Source organism: Aphelocoma coerulescens, chromosome 8 (assembly GCF_041296385.1).
Source record: "Aphelocoma coerulescens isolate FSJ_1873_10779 chromosome 8, UR_Acoe_1.0, whole genome shotgun sequence".
In the NCBI taxonomy this organism is placed as follows: Eukaryota; Metazoa; Chordata; class Aves; order Passeriformes; family Corvidae; genus Aphelocoma; species Aphelocoma coerulescens.
Window position 1 is genome coordinate 30,758,069 of NC_091022.1, and position 18,061 is coordinate 30,776,129.

Here is an 18,061-nt window from a genome sequence, read left to right on the forward strand (position 1 = left end):
GTTAAAAGCTTAAAATGGAAAACACTAAACATGACTAACCTGGAGGTACCTCCAAATTTGCTGAGAGAGTCTTTTTGCTGCCTACTCCAGTTTCAAGGAGTGCAGGACTTGCTGTGGGTGCACAGTCTTGTCTGTGTGTGTCCTCAGCTAAGGAAACCCAGCAATTCTGGATATTTTTCCTCTTAGATATCTTCTTCCTGCTCCGTCGTGTCTCTTGCAAGGAGTGTCTCGGGGTTTGCAAATATATATTTAACATACATAATGCTCTGTAGCTAGTAAGTGTTTAATTAATGAGTCTGCAAATTCCAAGAGTTAGGAAGTGTTATGTGCTGTTCAAGCATCAGAATTAATCACCCATGGATTGATTTATGTCCCTAACGGATTGCAAAAAGGTTGAGTTATTGCTGTTTGGTAGCCTTGTGCAGATTCCTCTGATGGGCTGGAATACAAATGAATCAGAGTTTCACTGCATCTAGTTGCAGGTGTCATTCACCTGTTTTTATTGGAGTTCTTGCTCAGCTTGGCAAGAAATTTGATAGGGGTTGCAAGGTAATACGAGAAATTGCTCAAAGACTGAAGAGGAGAAAAACATATGAAATATGTTATACAAAAGTGAACTCTTGGTGTAGACTGTTGTGCTGTGCAGCTCTTTGGGTGGTGTTGGAGGAGGGGTGGATTTAATGGGAAAAAGAAATTGCAGCAATCCAAGGCAGGTGTGGAGGGAAGACACCTCTGTAACCACAGGAAACCCAGAATATATTGGCAGCTTCTTTTCAGACTTGGAGCCAGAAAGAAGGGAGCTCTGGAGCCAAAGGGTAGAAGTTGAAAGGTAAAAGAAAAGAAAGAAAAAAGAGTTGTCCAAACAGAGCAATGGCAGAGAGGTAAGAGAAGGAAAAGGCCTGCACTTGGAGAAGTATTGGAATGCCTGTAGGTCCAACTGCTCATTCCATAATGCCTCCAGTTGGGGCAGCCCTTGGTTTATGGGTATAAATGGATGAAAAAGAGCAGTAAAAGCCAGTTTCATCATTTCAGAGTTTTCTTACCAACAGGATTTTAAACCTACATGGGAAATACTTCTGAGTGGATCTCAGTTTGGGAGTGCTGATGGTTCTGGCCAGAAGGGAGTGGGTTTGTAGGCACAACTGGCATTAAGACTTTGACTCTGCAGTGCAGCACAAGAGAAACTGGTGTTTTGGGGAAGGGAGATTTCTCTTCCAGTCTTCTAGTGAGTGTGGAAGCAAAAGAAAACAGTGCCTTGTTTTTCATAGCATGATGGTTGCTACCAGAGCCTCAGTGCTACTTCACCATTGTTACTGAATTTCTCAGTCATATGTCAGGAGAAATCAGGAAGGTAAAAGTCAACAAGTAAGATCAAGTTCACTGAGTAAATAAAAAGTATGTGCTTATCAGCAGAGATCTTCCACAAGTATGTACAGCTCAAAGCACGGGCAGGATGTCTCACCAAGTGACAGCTGTAATAAAAGGAAAATTAAAAAATTCACATCATTCTCTATTCATCTGTTGCTGATAAATTTGTCAGTCTCTCACAACATACTCTTTGTTGTCACTTCATCACTTTAAAAGCTATAAAGTTGTATAATGGACATCATTGTAGGCTGGGATGATAAGAAGGGGGAAGGAAAACAACTTTGTTTCTGAACTGGAGCCAGTGGAAGTGTTAGGCAAAGTCTGTGTGTTTATTAGCTGAGGTTTGAGGTGGTCTCAGAGAAGGCCCTGGGTTTCTGAGGGCTGGAGACATCTGACTTTCCATAAGGTGTCCTTGGAAAAGAATTGATGGAGGGGGCTTTGAGATGTTCTTGGAAGTTTTAATCTGACAGAGGTGAGAATGGATTCATTTGCCTTTAAAGGTTTGAACTTGGAACAATAATCTGTCTTTACCACAAACAGAAAATACACCCTTGAAACGCTGGCAGAGAGGAGGGGCTGTGTGAAAGTGCTTTGGGATGGAGTTGAGGGGGTTGAACTTGATTAAACCAGTTGGGCTGCAGGCTTTTGACAAATGCTGGGTGTATTTGGTGCTTATTCTGTTCAGGTACCTCTAGCACAGCCTCAGTTAAAAGATCAGAGAGGTGTAAAGGTGGTGCCTGGTGCTTATTTGCTCTGCAAGATGAAGCTTCAGATTTTAGTCACATATCACAATGAAAAAGGGAAGTATGAAGTAATTTTTCATTGCTCATTAAAACAATCTCTCAGAAAATGACAAAGCAGTCTTCTCATTTCTCCCCTGACACCTCTGATAATACAATGAGATCACCACTTTATCTTTTTTCCTGTTATCCTTTTGGATAATAGTTGCAGTTGTAGAGTTACAGCAAGCTTGGAGAAAAATTCAAGGGGAAAAAAGAACTCCTGTGGGGGTTGGCATGATTTAACATAACAAAACTCCAGCAAACAAGGCCAGTATTCTCAAGCTGAGTTACCTACAATTCTGTTTACTTTTAATTTATAAATTGTCATCTTAATTAAAAATTCTTTTGAATATTTGAAAAAGATTTGAAATATTCTTTGAAAGTTGGTGCTCATAATTTCTGCAAAACAGACTGTTTATCAGGGGTTTTAATATGGCATAAGATAATTAACTATTACTGGGATCACAGGGGCCTGAGTTTAGTGAAGAGCCAACAAGGGAGGGCACTGTAACTGTCTGGAAGCAGTTGTAGAAGTAGGAGATAAAAATATATTTTAGTGTATTGCAAAGGTACAGAAAGAAATTAGGCTAAAGGTGGAGCCAGTGATTGAGGTACCATTGTTGGAGACCTTTTTAATGAGGCTGGAGGATGCATTTGAAGCAGTTGCTTTATTTAGGAGAGCCAAAAAAGGAGGGGGAGGAGAGAGCAGGTGACTTTGAACCCCTTCCTGCTGTGGGCACTGAGGGGTCCCTGTACAGCTTGGGAATTGCTGTCCCAGTCATTCCAGAGCTTCACATTGCTCTGGAACAGTACAGAGCACATGTGATAATCTCCTCCCCAAGAATCCCTCCTGTGCATTGCATGCCTTCAGAACTGAGGGGTGTGATTTTAGTAACTCCTGATGTTCCCTGTGCTCACAGCAGCTTTTCCTCTTTTCAGTTTTGGCCTTCAGATTTGTTTAGTGCTACAAATGGGCTTACATGAAGAAATCATGGAATCACAGACTGGTTTGGGTTGGAAGGGACCTCAAAGCCCATCCAGTGCCACCCCCACCATGGCAGGGACATCTTCCACTATCCCAGATTGCTCCAAGCCCCATCCAGCCTGGCCTTGGACACTGCCAGGGATCCAGGGGCAGCCCCAGCTGCTCTGGGCACCCTGTGCCAGGGCCTGCCCACCCTCCCAGGGAACAATTCCTTCCCAATATCCCATCCAGCCCTGCCCTCTGGCACTGGGAAGCCATTCCCTGTGTCCTGTCCCTCCAAAATATCCCTGTATTTCCCTAGAACCATCTTCCTGAGTTTTGGAAGATATTTTATTGAAGCTAATGAGACATTTTCAATACATCTCACTTTCTTTTTTGACTTTGTAGGATGTGAAATGTAAAGCTGACACACCAGTGGTGGCAGATCAGCAGGAGACAGAGGAGCAGCTCCCAGAAAATGTATGTGTGTTTAGGGAAATGTTTGTGTGTTTATGTTAACCAGTAAGCCTGAGGACTTGATTTGGTTGAAGACTGAGTGATTTATGGGGGGAAGGGATTAACTGGGGAGACATTGAACTAATTTTATTGATGGAAACGTAAAAAATTACTGGCTCCCCTTTAAATGTGTGGAAATTGCTTGTTTTCCTTCTATTGACTTTGAGGATTTAGCGAGGCACGATAATCAACAGCTGATGCTAATGACCTCATCATATCACCCTTCCTGTGACAGATCACTGATCTCTCTTGCTTCTGCTTTGCTTTTAGGTCCTCAACCAGATCAAACAGTCCAGATCTTCCACGAAAGCCCCTGTGAGCTCTCAGGAGATTCCCCTGGAGCCAGCACCCGCTTGCCTTTCTCCCGAGGCAGAAGTCCCCAGCCGTAGTAGGAACCAGTGATTTTTCCACAATTCAGTATATTTTTAGTACCCTAACCCAAGATGGATGTTTTCATTTTGTTTTCCAGATAACTTTTGCTGAAGTTTTGTTTCTTTGAACATCTAATGACTTATTCAAAGTTATTTTATAAAGTGTTTGTATTTTTCTCTCCTTTCACAATTTTTGAGAGCTTGAAGCTGTCTTCACTTGTTTCTCTTGACTTTTATGTACAGAGATGATCTTGGTTTTGATTGAAATAGAAGGAAAGACCATTTGGGACATGCTGTCCATTCCATGGTGCTGGAATATGGCCTTATCTGTCCTGTATGGAGTATCCCTTGCCATCATGATCTGAATTGTATAGGTCAAAACCAAATTATATGTCCTCATAGGCATTTACTGGGAGCATTTGCTCCTAGAACTCAAGTCACTCTGGTTTAGAGACTTCAGAAGTGACTCAGAGTGGTTCTCTAGTTCAATTTTGTAAAGGTGAAGAGCCAACAAAAGCTTAGTTAGTTGTTGTCACACGATTCCTTTGGTGGTTCTCATTTTCTTGTTGTATTGTGTGACTTACTATGTTCTTTTTATGCTCTCAGGTGTCTTCCCACCTCCACTGCCTGTGGATCCAGCAACATGTCCCATAGTTCCAGGGCAGGAGATGACCATAGAGATCTCCAAGGGTCGCTCAGGCCTCGGGCTCAGCATCGTTGGGGGCAAGGACACTCCACTGGTGAGTTTCTGTTAAACTCATACTTGCTGCAGACAAAGGAAACATGGAAAATAATAATGCCCTTAATGTGTAATTGCTTTAATAAATTGCTCAGGACAGGGAGGACAAGCCAACTATAACCTCCATTAAAAAACTGGCAATTTTGCCTTGTGTCAGATCAGATGATGTTCCTGTCTAAATTGTGTTTCAGTAGTTTTTCTGCTGTGGCCAGAGGTTGCAAATGTGTTTTCTTTTATTTAAGCATTGTGAATTAGGAGTTGCAAGCAGGTAAGTTACCAGAATGGCTGGGCTAGAAGTTAATGTTGCAGAGGTAGAGCTGTCTCAGCAAGGATAATGCCTCTGTCTTGACAGCAGAAATGCTCAGTAGCTGTTTAAACAAACTGTGATTTATCTGCCTGCCAGCAAAAGCCCTTGCAGAACAGAAGTAAACCAAAGGTAATCTTCTATTGTTTTCTGTGTCTTTTGGCTTAATCTGCCTCTTGGATATGATGGTTTTTAAAAAAAACTGTCGTCAGATGAATTAAAATGTATCAGTTCAAGCGTGAGCTCAGCAAATTAGTGATGCTAAACTCCCCTCTGCCTCTGCTCTTGCTGTCTGCTCTCCACTTTTCCATTTGAGAGATGCTTTGCTACAGTGTAAGAGAAGCCAGATTAGGTTTTTTAAATGTCAAATTACGTTCTTTCAGTAAACAAGTCTGTTGCAGAGGTGTCTTTGCTGGGTTCTCCTGAATTCCCTGACACAAAGACTCTCCAGGCAGTGGAGCTGCTCTGGTACATGCAGTTACTCCCCAAAATATCATAGAGGTGCATCATGAAGCATCAAAGTGCAGTGAGTGTCAGCAGGTACAGACAGTTGCAATGTAGTAGTCTTCTTCCAGACAAAAAAAACCCAAATAAAATAAAGAAGAAAAAAAATTGAAAGGGAAGAAGAAGGGAATTCAGAAGGAAAAGGAAAGTTTTGTTTTGCAGAGTGTGGGCTGGATCTTTTACAGCATTAAAGCTGAAATCAGAAAAAATGTAGGTTTTTCTCCCATTTATCCCAGTCTCCAGTTATGTAGAGCTAGGATGAATTGCTCTGTGTCCCATGGAGATGGAGCTGAGTTAGTTTTCACTCTCTCCAGCCATGCACAGTTTTGTCCACAGTCCCTTTTTTTGTCAAGCTCCTCAATGTTGAGTAAATTCAAATAAGTTGCTCAATGTTAGTCATCTCCCTGCTTTTTCATTTAACTGGAATTTGGAAATAGTACATGGCAGTCTGTCAGATGCAATATGGTGTGTGTCTTTCATGAGATTTTAATATAAATAAATGAAAATTGTAAATAACTGCTTTACAGAGCAGATGAGAAAAATGCAAAGGGTTTTATTCTTTAAATTGAGTAAATGCTTTTGGTTAAGTATTACGCTTTCATTAGTTTATTCATTAAAGTGTCCTCCTAGGAGTTGATTTTAAAAGTCTTTGCACTGGAGTGCAGTAACTGAAACCATGAAGGGAGGGAGGTCCAACTCCCCACTTTTCAGATCCTCAACTTACAGGACTTACCAAAATGAGTCCCTGTTTCTTTTCATTAACTCTGAATCTGCTCATTGAAAGGCAAGAAATGGTGTTTCATAGGAAACAAGGTGCTTTTGGGAAACCACAGTCTAACCCCATCATTTGCCATGTGCAGAGAGCCTCTCTGGGATTCTCCATAACTTCCTTCTCCAAAACAGTCCCTGCAAGCCCTTCTCCTCAAGGCAGGAACTCAGGGTTGTGGCCACAGCTGGTGGGATCACAGAATCCTGGAATAGTGTGGGTTGGAAGGGACCTTAAAGATCCTCCAGTTGCAGCCCCCTGCCACAGGCAGGGAACCTCCCATTTTTCTGTCTACTTTGTGCTTCTGATCTTCTCCAAATTATTTGGATGCCTTCCTTTTTTTTTTTTTTTTTTTTTTGTCCTGGAGTCAGAAAACCTTTTGTAAAGATTCAAAATGAAGTTCACATGACCTAACGAGGAGTCAAAGCAAATACTGCTCAGGGCTGGAGGAAAGTTTCTGTGTTTCTGAGTTTCATAGGTTAGAGAGAAAATGCAACAAAACAGGTCCGTGGAGCTGAGTGATGTATCTGTCTGTCTGTCATTTGGTTTTAACTCAGTTACACAGATGGGCATCTTTTGTATTTTAAAAAAGGCAAAATCAAAGGAGTTCATCAGGTCTGAAGGTTTTGTTGTGTGGCAGGAATTTTGTGTCCAAGACCCACTGTTTGCTGCAGTGCAGAGAAATTGGAATGAATTGTAATTGGCTTCAGCTGAAGTGCCTGCAAACCCCTGAAGGACAGGAACCCCAGCTCCTAGGATCTCAGAAGTAATTTATCAGCATGGGGGAAGCCAGGAATGCTGCTCAGAACGTGTCAAGTCTAAAATGGACATGGCAAGACTATAAGGGCCTCACCCATGTTGTGCTAAAATGCTCTTGATCTGAAAATGCTGAGCTGAGGGTACTCAACAGCAGCTCACGTGGGATGGGAAAGCTCTCTCAGAATATTTTATATCATCCTTGAGCACAAGATGTACAGGCCCAGCTTTTGGAATAATAAATCTGGCAGCCAGGGACAGGCTGCTTCAAAATGAAATACAGAGTGTAACTTTTAAGTCATAACCTCGGGAATCTCATCAGGAATCACCAAGTAGAGACTTGAAAAATACAGCCTGTGAGCAGGGAGGTTAATTCGTTCAGGAGGTTGGAAAGTGATGTCTTAACCCCTGTGCAATGTTTTCTGGTGAGGAGATGTCCATCCCATTAAACTCCAAACCCTTTCCAGTGATGTATTACAAGCCAGGACTGGGGCTCTGTGCTCGAGGAGCAGGGGAGCAACAGCTGGAAAGATGTGCTTGCAGGAAAGGCATGGGGAAGGAAGGATTGTCCTTGGGAGTTGTCTTCATGTTGTTGATCTTCAGGCTGCTCTAGCCCTGGAGCAGTTCTATTTCATTTCCCTCTAAGCGTTGATTTTTTTATAAGTTTTTTTTTTTCTTCACTCACTTTCATTTCACCTTCCCATGTACCCCTGAGAGAACACAACACATGGCCTCTGCTTTAAAGCAATTAAAGTGCAGAGTGGAGCTGGCTGAAGCACAGGGCTTTCAGTTTGTGATTTTTATTTTTTTTTGGTTGTAGTCCAATCAAACTTGTAAAAGTAACCTCAGAGTGGGAATTTAGAACAGGGGGGAAAAAGAGAAGTGTTTTCAGAAACATCCCCAAAATGAGGCTGTAACGCTGCTCCCCAGGACACCCATGAGATTTTCATCTTAATCCTTAGAGGACTGGGCATCAAGGAATTGTTTTAAATTGTACTCATCCAGGTGGCATGTGGGGTTTGTCCAGAGAGGTTGTGGGTGTTGAACAGGACTTAGATCGACCTGGCCTAGTGGAAGGTGTCCCATGGCAGGAGATGGAATGAGATGGGCTTTGAGCTCCCTCCCAACCCAAACCACTCCATGATTTTCTGATACCCCAACCCCATAATCCCCCCCCAGATGCCATGTCTTGTCCAGTTAACAACTTGCAATGATTTTCTGTGATCCAGGATAGTCAATTTTGAAGGATTTGATTTCTGGCAAAACATGGAAAAAGCACTGCTCTAAGGTACAAACATATTCTTTGCAGGGTGGGGGCACTGCTTTGCTGCCAGCTGAATAATTTAGTGATGGTCGAGTTGATTACTGGTGGTTATTGACTCTGTCTTTGCTGCCTGGGTGATTAAGACACTCAGACATGCCCGAGGGGGTTCAGCAGTTTCAAGGCTGGTTTGGGGATGTTCCTCCAAGCAGGGTTAGAGAATCTGGGAGGGAGGAGGGCTCCGAGGCTCAACTGGGGCTTGAAATCACAGCTAATTGCTGAAGAGGCACCTCTGATATAAAAGAAGATTGCAGGAGCTGTAACTTAGGGCTCTCTGGAGGTGGAGTAGGCAGGGAGTGGTCATTATCTCAACCTTACACAGAAAGGAAGAAAAACAGTGTTTGTCCTGTGTGGTTTTTGTTGTAAACAACATCAAACCTCTTATGCAGGATTTTTTATACTGGGTTGTCTACTTCAAATGTGGTAAATTTTCTTTTTGTACTTTTGCTTTCAGCTGACTTTAATAAAAAGCATTTTTAAGGCAATTAACAAACTTTAAGGTACTCCCTCTGTAAAATGAAGCGATCCACAAAGCCAGGGAAGTGGAACACAAAATGTAACAGAATATGCTTGTGCTCAGCTAACATGAGTTGGTGGGAGAGCTGGTAACACTGGAGTTGGGGAGGAAAGAACTTCCCTGATCACCTGGCTTTGCCCAGAAGGTTTTCTGGGGAGCTTCCTGAGGGTGAGATGCAGGTTGACAGAAGAATATTTAGATTCATTCTGTCAGTCCAGGTGAGTCATCCCTTGAATAAACCCCATCTGTTAAGGCAGGGCAAGGGAATAATCAGGAAAACTGTGACTTGTAACTGCAGCTGTTCAAGCCCCGGTGTTTGCCCCTGGAGCTGCGAGGGATAATTACCCTGTGAGGGCTCCATGCTGCCAAAATCAGGCTGTTCCTGCTCTAAAGCCAAGCCTGAGAGCTCTGCTTTGTGCCCTGCTGCAGTCTGTCAGCAGTGGGGACCTTCCTAAGCATGAGGGCTCTGTGACTGCTGTGGCACTGAACGGGTTCTCCCTTGGTTGGGCTTTCATCCCACCCTCCCCACTTCAGTTATATTGAAATCCAGGCAAAAAATATCTTTATCAGGTATAGACAGACAACATCTGAGTGACTCCATAGACAGACATCCTGTGCAGCTAAGACTGAGAGAGTTCTAGTGAAATATGCTCTCCTTATAACCACAAATGAAAAGGGGGATACTGGCCTCAGGGGGGTTCCAGCAATATCTGGGCTGTAGATGCTGCTGCTTTTAAATCTGCCACACAGTGAATGGAACAATGGAATGAAAAACAGGAATAGGAGCCCTGAGTTTTTAATCGTGGCTTGGGTATCGTGGAGGGAGAGTCTGCGGTTGGGAGAGGGAAAAACTGCAATCCCTCCTAAACCCTCTCCCACATTTATAAACCAGAAGGCAATTTAATGACAGGGTGCTAAATGCAGTTAGCTCGAAATTGTGAGGAATGGCCTTGACTCCTGCTTGGATAATGCTAAGATGGAGTTGCTGGATTCATCATCGTTCCAGGAGGACGTTGGCTTGCAGGAGCATGACAAACCCAAGCTGCTTTGTACATGAGTTGTCACAAAACGGAATTAGGGCAGTAAGTTTTGCAAATCATGTCTTTGATGGGTCTTTGGCAAGGGTCTAGCTGATGGTAGGGCGTGCTTGCGTAGCAGGGCCTTGCTTGGAGGAGCTGGTGTCTTCCAGGAATGTAAATCAACCGTAAAATTTAAGTTAACAATATACAAAAGCAGCAGGACCTGTCAGGATGGACTTCAGGAGGATCCTGGCTGCTGCTGGTTGAAACCCCTGGCTTTTGGCTTCCTGTGTCACACACATTCAGCACCTCATGCATTCTTTATAACCTGTGCTATGCTCTGTACGCTGCAAACTTTCTTTTTTTTTTTGACTTAATAAAATAATGAGAGAGAGAGAGTTAAGGTTTTAATATGTCATTCTGTGTTTTATTATTCCCTCTAAAATGAGCATGTATACTTTTTGAAAAACTTTGGTTTGCTTTGGCATGTGATTCACAGGAACATAGCTCTTTCTATCATTCTGACTTAAGTCATATATTTTTACACTAAACATCTTATTACCTTAGTTTTATTATTTCAGAATCAAAGGAGAGCTTGCAAATGTCTATGACTGCAGAGCAAAGGAATGTTAATGAATAGTGCCATTGAATTTTTAGGTTTTAGCTTTTCTGATCTTAGAGAATATAACTGTAAGCAAAAATATTATGCAAGCTGAATAAAATTTAAATAAATAAGGACCAGATGTAACTATAGGGGCCTATAAAATGTAATACAAATACTATCCACTTCCTTAAAATAAATCTGTATTTTAGTATGAAAAATTATATTCATATTGATATTGTGGATTAATCTTTTTTACGAAAGTTGGCAAGTGAACACCATCTCTTGCAGGGGCTTGTTCTTAAATGGGAAACAGACCTTTTGTTTTGACCTTGAGCGGGGCAGTTTCTGGGTGTCGTGCAATGTGAAGCATTTCTGCATTAACATGGTACTGCATTTTTACATTCTGCAGCCTCTGTTACTGCAGGAGTGTTTGGCTTAGGATTTGGGGTGCCTGCTAATGGTTTGTGAATGCCAGCAATGGCAAAATCCTGCAGTGCCAGAAGGAGGCATTTGCAGCACGATGCATGAGATAAAAAAACCCCCTTAAGAAGTCGAGTGATTTGCTTGGGCTTGACCTTCACCCTCCCTTGCTGAAAAGTTATCTTGGAGATTCCATTTGGGCCTGCAAATGGAAGATCAGAGATCATAGCAGTTGTCATTTCCTCTGCCTACAAGTAACCAGCAGCTGGGTTTATTTTAACTACTGAGGGATTCCTGCGTGGGGCTAATTCTCCAGTGAAACTCACTGTGCAACCAGTTGATTTCTGCTTTTATCTCTGAACCAGCCTGTAAAAATGAAATTTTTACGATTTTACTACTCTGGACAAAGTATTATAGAAGTTGAAAAGGAAATAACAAACGGTGTTGTGCTTGCCCTGGGAAAGAGATAAATCACTGATCCTGCAGTCAGCAAAATCCCTTGCAGTGTTGTTATCCTTAATAGTGCTAATTCAGTGTAACATTTGTAGCTATGTAGGAAATTAGTTGGAAATGTGTAATGTTAGCTTAGGAAAACACAACGTGTCAACTAAATCAGAACCCGTATTTTCCAGAGTGTGGTTTTTATATGTAGTTTACTTTTTGTCTTCCTCGGGAAAAGTGCTCGAATCCATGCAGAAAGCTTAATTCCCTGCACCAAGTATGTGATTATGGTTGGTGGTAGGATTCATTCTCAGTCACTCTGTGCTGATTATTGCAGTCCTCAGTGGGGAGTGGTTCACCTTCCTTCTGTGAGGTGCCTTTGATCCTGTCCAATAATGGCTGGAGTTCATGGACTGAAACAGCTCAACAAAGACAAACTCAAAGCAAAGTTCAGCTCAGTTAAAGCAGCAGGACTTGCAGTAGTGCAGGACTGGTCAGTACTGTGCAGGAAGCCTCTTTACCACAATCTGGACCTTTTTCCTTGTCAAATCCAGCCAACACCAGGAATATGGAGATTTCTCTGTTCCACATCCTTTGAAATCACCCCTTTTTGCATACTGACCTGCCTTTATCACAGGATACAACTTCATCAAAATACTCTTGGTACTTAATATTTGTGCCTCCTTCATGTCTTGTGTCCTTTTCCTCCCTCACCCTCTATTCCCAGCATTCCCAGTAACAGCCTGGGGGCTGCTTTGCAGTGGCTTTTCAGTGGAAAGCTGCTGCTTGTCCTGCTGAAGAACAGCTGCATGGTAGAAAAGAAACACTGAAGAGACTGGTTCAGGAGCTGTAAACTTGCAGGAAACACGTGAACAGTCCAAGCCTAAAGCCAGCAGCTTGTGAGACTTTCTCACCATGGTTTATGCTCCTGCAGGCTTTTAAGGATCACTTGGTCTGTGATTTTCCTGAGTAGGATGCTGACTTGACCACCTTTCTCCCAAAGGTTCAATCAGGGCAGTGCTCTGTGGTCCTCGCCTGAGGTCTCTGCCATACTGGTTCTTGACATTTAAGATACAAAGATTAAGCTGTCCATCTGCCTGAATTTGATTCTCAGAGTTAACATGTCTGTTTGTGCCCTTTGCTGAGGGGTGAGCGATACTCTTCCCCTCACAGGTCTCTGAATTGTTATAAATCAAGCAGAAAAATATCCACAGCCTGGGGGGAGGAGTTGAGATCCATCTCCCTGGGAGTTCAGGGTTCTTCCCTCCTCAGATGAAGGGCAATGCAGTGCAGATCATGCTGTGCACATGGTACCAGCTCTGTTTTCCACAGGTGGGTGCTAATTTCTGTCAGGCTCCTTGCCCTCACTGTTCAGTCCTTGTTCACTCTGCACCAGCTTTGATCTTTGAGGTGTTGACCAAGAGGCTCCATGAGCTCTCCAGCTTCTCTGCCTTTATTTTCACAGCCAGACCCTCATTTTCTCACTCCTGGGCCTTCCCTTTGCTCAACAGCTGTGCAGTCACAGTGGTATCCTCAGGCAGAGCAATACTCTACTGGTGGGGGATCAGAGCTCAAGTCTGAACCCTACAAAATACCTTCTCTTTGTGGCAGGTTTGGTGACCATTTCTGCTTTTTAACAGGTTTGGGGCACATCATATCCCAACCAGGTGTACTTCTGCCATGTTTGGGAACCATTCTTGCAGGTGATTTTTGTGGCAGTGCTGTGTCAGCACCTTCAGCTTCCTTTCCTTGGACTGCAGGCCCTTTAATACAAACGTTTTTGAGCCTAGGATGGCAATCTCAGCAGTAGCAGAGAAATTCCCTTCAAGTCTGTCTTTCTTTCAGTGTTTTCATGGCTGGACAGCCTCAGTTTACACCTGCCAGCATGGACTTTGTTTAGCATGGAGAAACACTGTTTACATGGCCCAGCTCGTACTCCGCATCCTTCCGTCCCGGGCAAGAGCTGCTCAGCTCTGCATTAATTGCCCGTTTGTGTAATGGTCCCAGACTGTTCTTTGTCAAAATATACAAAGATTAAAGCCCCAGTTTGTTGAATGGATTTGTAAACTTTATGAAGTATGTGCTTTCAGCAGCTGGGTATCTTTTTTTAAACAAGTGTGTTCTTGATACGGGAGTGTTTTTATTTCCCCTTCTGCACGAACAGTTTTTGTGACTCTGCCAAGCTCGACCACGGAGAGCCATAATCTGTATGAAACTGGTGGTGAAAGGAGGTGGGGAGGGATGGGAAAGTCTGTCCAGAGCCACCATGAATTTACAACCTTTAGTTGAACATTGACACCACTTTCTCTTCGTCCCTCTTGATTGATTGATTTTGAACTATGTAGGCTTTGCTATCAAGCACACATTTAATTTAAACAGGAGCTGCAGATGTCCAGAAAATAAAACCTATCCTTTAAATAAATGTATTTTTTAGTCATAATAGATCCTACTTTTTTCCTGAGGCACTGAGAGGGGTGTTCCAGCTTCAATCCATGCCTGTTGATAGAGTCATTACAGCTTGGGGCTTGGTTAGGTGGTTGGACTATGACATCTCATCACTGCATACAGTTCTTTCAAATATTGATATGATTAAAAATGTTCACTAGCATCAGCAGTTTGGTTTTAGTGATTTGTCATGGATGATCAAAACTTACAGAGTCTTATCCAGGTCCCACTAGATCCAGTGGAAAAAAATTACTTCTGGTTTAAGTACTTTGAGCTGATCCCAGGAGTATCAGAGGAAAGAGATGTTTGCCATGGTTCATAAGCTAAGGAAAATTAAGCTGGTATTTATGCTTATGGACTATTTAGAAATCTTTACAGTGCATCATGGACACGTTGCTCTGTTCTGTTTTTAATGGATTTGATAAGCCTGGTTCAGCTACACTACTTTAAAAAAAACCTGCTTAAGAAAAACAGTGTTTTGGCAGGTCAGCAAGATGTTTCCTTCTGCAGGGTAGGCACAGAGCGAGCAGGAATGTACCTTTTCATGCCATGTGTATTTTTAGTCCTAGGTCTGGCTTCTCACACATGCAGGAACCACAGTGTAACGCTGAAGTGTTGCCTTTTCAAATAGATGATGCAGATTATCCAAACTGATAACATTTGGTGGTTCCTGGGTCTGAGCCTTCGGTATGTGCAGTTTTACATTTAATAAAGCAGTGCTGGGAAAAGCTGGTAACTCCAGGTTGGTGGGTGTTTTAAAAGCAACCACAGATGAAAAACAAACTTAAAGAAATGTGATTGAAAGGTCCTTGCTCTGAGGTTAGGAAATATGAGATTAAATCCAGTCTGAAAAGGTTTAATTTGACCGTGCTATGTGCGTGCCCAGTGTGCTGTTCCATGGTCACACTGCCAGTTTTCTACCAAGCCTCAGGGTCACCCCCTGCCCTGCTGTGTCCCAGGTGAATGATGCTGCCTTAACAAGCTGGTCAATATTTTGTGTTCTCTCATTGGTAAAAGTCTCTTGTGTTGATTTGGAGTAACACCAGCATTTGTAAAACAAAGGTAAAAATTACCCCAAACCAACCAACCAAAACCCCACAACAACCCAAACCCCACAACAGGGAGAATATCTAAGACACGCAACAGAGGCTGCTGAGATGGATGTGCCCATGTTATTCTATTCTGTTAGTATTTGTTGCTTCAGTTATTGCAAATAAACCCTCTAGTTGCCAGTGGTGTATCTATATCTAGATTTTATTTTATTTTTTAATCAAACCACTCTTTTGATTTTCTTAATTACTTGGTACACAGCTGACAGTGTTTCCCCTTCATTTATGCAGATTGAAATCTCTTTTCCCCCATCTGGGACTCTTGTATCAGCTGTAATCCATTTGTGATTACAGTCCTCCAGGCTTTTTTCAGGGACTGGTGTCCATGTATCAGAGGGGACCTGTGGCAGTGGTGCCGTGCTCCAGCAAGTCCACATCCTTAAATAAGTTGTAGAGGGAATGAAAGGGAATCGTGCTCTCGGTGGTGTCGGGATCTGAGCGTTACCCGAAGGGCATTTGAGTTTTCTTTCTGTTCAGCATGTGCTGGGAAAGGATCATGAGGCAGCACGGGCAGGGGGTGAATTGGTGGTGAGAGATGTGGTATCCAACAGTGTTTTCCAAGCATGGAGGGACCTTTTCCCACCCCAGCAGCAATTCCCTGCCCCTGCTTCGAGAAGCCATCACACAGCAGGATTCGCACGCTCCAACCTCACCGCCTTTTCTTGGGAGCACTGTGGGAAAGAAAGCTCCTCTTTGGCTGGTACATCCAGTCGGTGGGGGACTTCACAACAGCACTTCTGGAGGGTGTATTTGAGAATGGGTTGTCCAAAACCTACGTGTGTAATTAAAAATCACCACGTGTTTACCCAGAGCCAGCACTGGTGGCTCAGCTCTGAGGCCGAGGGTTTGCTGGTGATGCTGAGGAGAGGAGCAGGTTTTGCACACTGGAGCATCCCATCCTGCAAGCTGAAGCACTGCAGCAGGATGTTCACCTATATATTTTTTTTAAGGAAAAAGAATAAAAGAAAAAAAAGAAACAAACCAGAACAATGCAAAGGGAAAGCACCAGCAAGAGAACAGTATGTTCTTTGTAATGCTTTTTCTTCGGGGACATCTATTGCTGGCAATAAGATTAAATCACTGAAACCTTCCCTGAAGCTACATCTGCCACTGCCTACATTTTCCAACCTCAGTAATAAACTAACATTTGCCATTGTTCCTTTCTTCTGGATTTCATTTCTTACAGATTTAACCAGCACTATTTACCACAAGGCATTCAGCTCTTGCTTAAAGCCGAGGTCTATGCCAAGTCCCTAAAAATATTCATAGCTCCAAAGAATCTGGTTTTAAATAATACCATTAAAAGTAGACGATATTAATACAACAGTTCACACTGAGTTCATGTGCTGCTGATGCCAATGTATAACAATGATGGAAGAAGCTCTAGACAAGACTACCCTGAAGTGGGGAACAAAATCCTTTGTACCTTTATACTGGCTCTTGATTACAGGAGTCATTTTCAAAATACTGGAAATTTTGAAAATCTGTGTTACAGTCTTGCTTCTCCTGACTTGGAGTGCTGTATTTTTTAACTGTGGAGCTGGTGGGGAGTGTGTGGTGGGTCATGGTGGCCAGTTTGGGGGTGTTTGGGAACAGGATTCATGCCACTGCCTTCTTCCCACAGGATGCCATAGTGATCCATGAAGTTTATGAGGAGGGGGCCGCAGCCAGAGATGGCAGACTTTGGGCTGGCGATCAGATTCTGGAGGTAAATGACTTTCTCTGTGGCTGTGCCTGGTTGTGGAGACTTGTTTTCAGTTCAACAGAGGTCCCTTGTAGGTTGAATAGGATCCATTCTCAAGGCTTCCCTTCTGCCACTAAGAACGTCCTGAAAAATTCATATTTCCTTATATATTCATATAAACTGAAGGTACAAATTGAGAATACATTAAATTTAATTGAGCAAGGCAGTTCTTGAATTACATAGTTCAGCTGTCATGTCCAATAGCTTAGTATTATTCATCTCTTTAATCTTTCATTCAGAGGCATGCGCTCCCAACACCGCTCCGGTATCTCTGCTCTGCCTGAAATCCAAACACTGAGCTGGGATAACGTGGGGTGAGGAGGAGAGGGTGGCTGTAGCATCCCTGCCAGCATCTCTCCCAGTATCCCTGTCAGCATCCCTGCCAGCTTCTCTCCCAGTATGCCTCCCAGCATCCCTGTGAGCATCCCTCCCAGCATCCCTGCAGAAGCTACCAGCTCTCCCAGGCCATGCTTCATCCAGCTGGGGAATGGTTGCTGTGAATAAATCTGGTGGTTTTCCCCCAGACAAGCACAGAAAAGGTGGAGGGAAAGGGTTAAGGGAGAAGTGTTGGTCTGCAAATGAAACTTTCATCAGGCAGGGGTTCAGCGCAGCTGCTTTGCAGCTCTGCTGTCAGCTCAGGACAAATTCCCAGCATGGCCATTAAGGCCTCGGTGTGTAGGGTTAGGAAAATAGCAAGGGGTACTTGGGGAGTTGTCTTTACAGCTCTTGCACTGCAAATATTTTTGTTAGTGTTGAGGCTGAATGTTGTTTTGGTTTTATAAATAATGGTTTATTAACAGAGCACGATAATTAGGGGGGTAAGAATGGGGCGGGTTAATTAATTCTTCTCTGGCCAAACAGGAAAGTGCTGATGTTTTTGGGCCATAATATTGTTATTATTTCAGCTTTTAAAAGCTGTATTCATCAAAAAGATGACTGAATTAATTTCAGATTAGTGTGATAAAGCACACATAGATGCCTGTGTCGAGGAAAGAGTATCAATGCATTTATAAATAAATGTGTGCAGGATTGGTAATAAAGAATGTAATTTCTGTAGATTAGTCTTAATTACCTTAGTGTAAAATTAAGTATGATTGTAACTTTGCATATATCTTAATGAAAAATTAAGGATGATTAGAATTTTGTTTCTCTAGAAATTCTGAGAAATATTTTCACTGCCTTAAAACTTCTGGAAGTGGATTAACATTTGTGGTTATTCTGCTACAGTTCATGCTACTTCCTAAAGAGACTTCAAAAATGCCTAAGTATTGATATGTTTTGGTATGAAGAAATAAAAGATGATTTTGTTGACAGAATATTGGCAAGCACCTTAAAGGGCATCTGTGGATCAGGCTTGGCAAAATTAGGAGA

The 18,061-nt window shown here is 42.8% G+C and overlaps 1 protein-coding gene across 4 annotated transcripts in view; it reads left to right on the forward strand.

Annotated features, from left to right (window-relative positions):
• PATJ (PATJ crumbs cell polarity complex component) overlaps window positions 1-18,061 on the forward strand; it is a 140,080-nt gene that overhangs the window by 102,688 nt on the left and 19,331 nt on the right. For all 4 annotated transcript variants that reach the window (XM_069023561.1, XM_069023562.1, XM_069023565.1 and 1 more), the window contains 4 exons: window positions 3,523-3,594; window positions 3,901-4,018; window positions 4,608-4,741; window positions 16,571-16,654. In XM_069023561.1, the coding sequence (XP_068879662.1) occupies window positions 3,523-3,594; window positions 3,901-4,018; window positions 4,608-4,741; window positions 16,571-16,654 (408 nt within the window). The remainder of the gene's footprint in view (window positions 1-3,522; window positions 3,595-3,900; window positions 4,019-4,607; window positions 4,742-16,570; window positions 16,655-18,061) is intronic.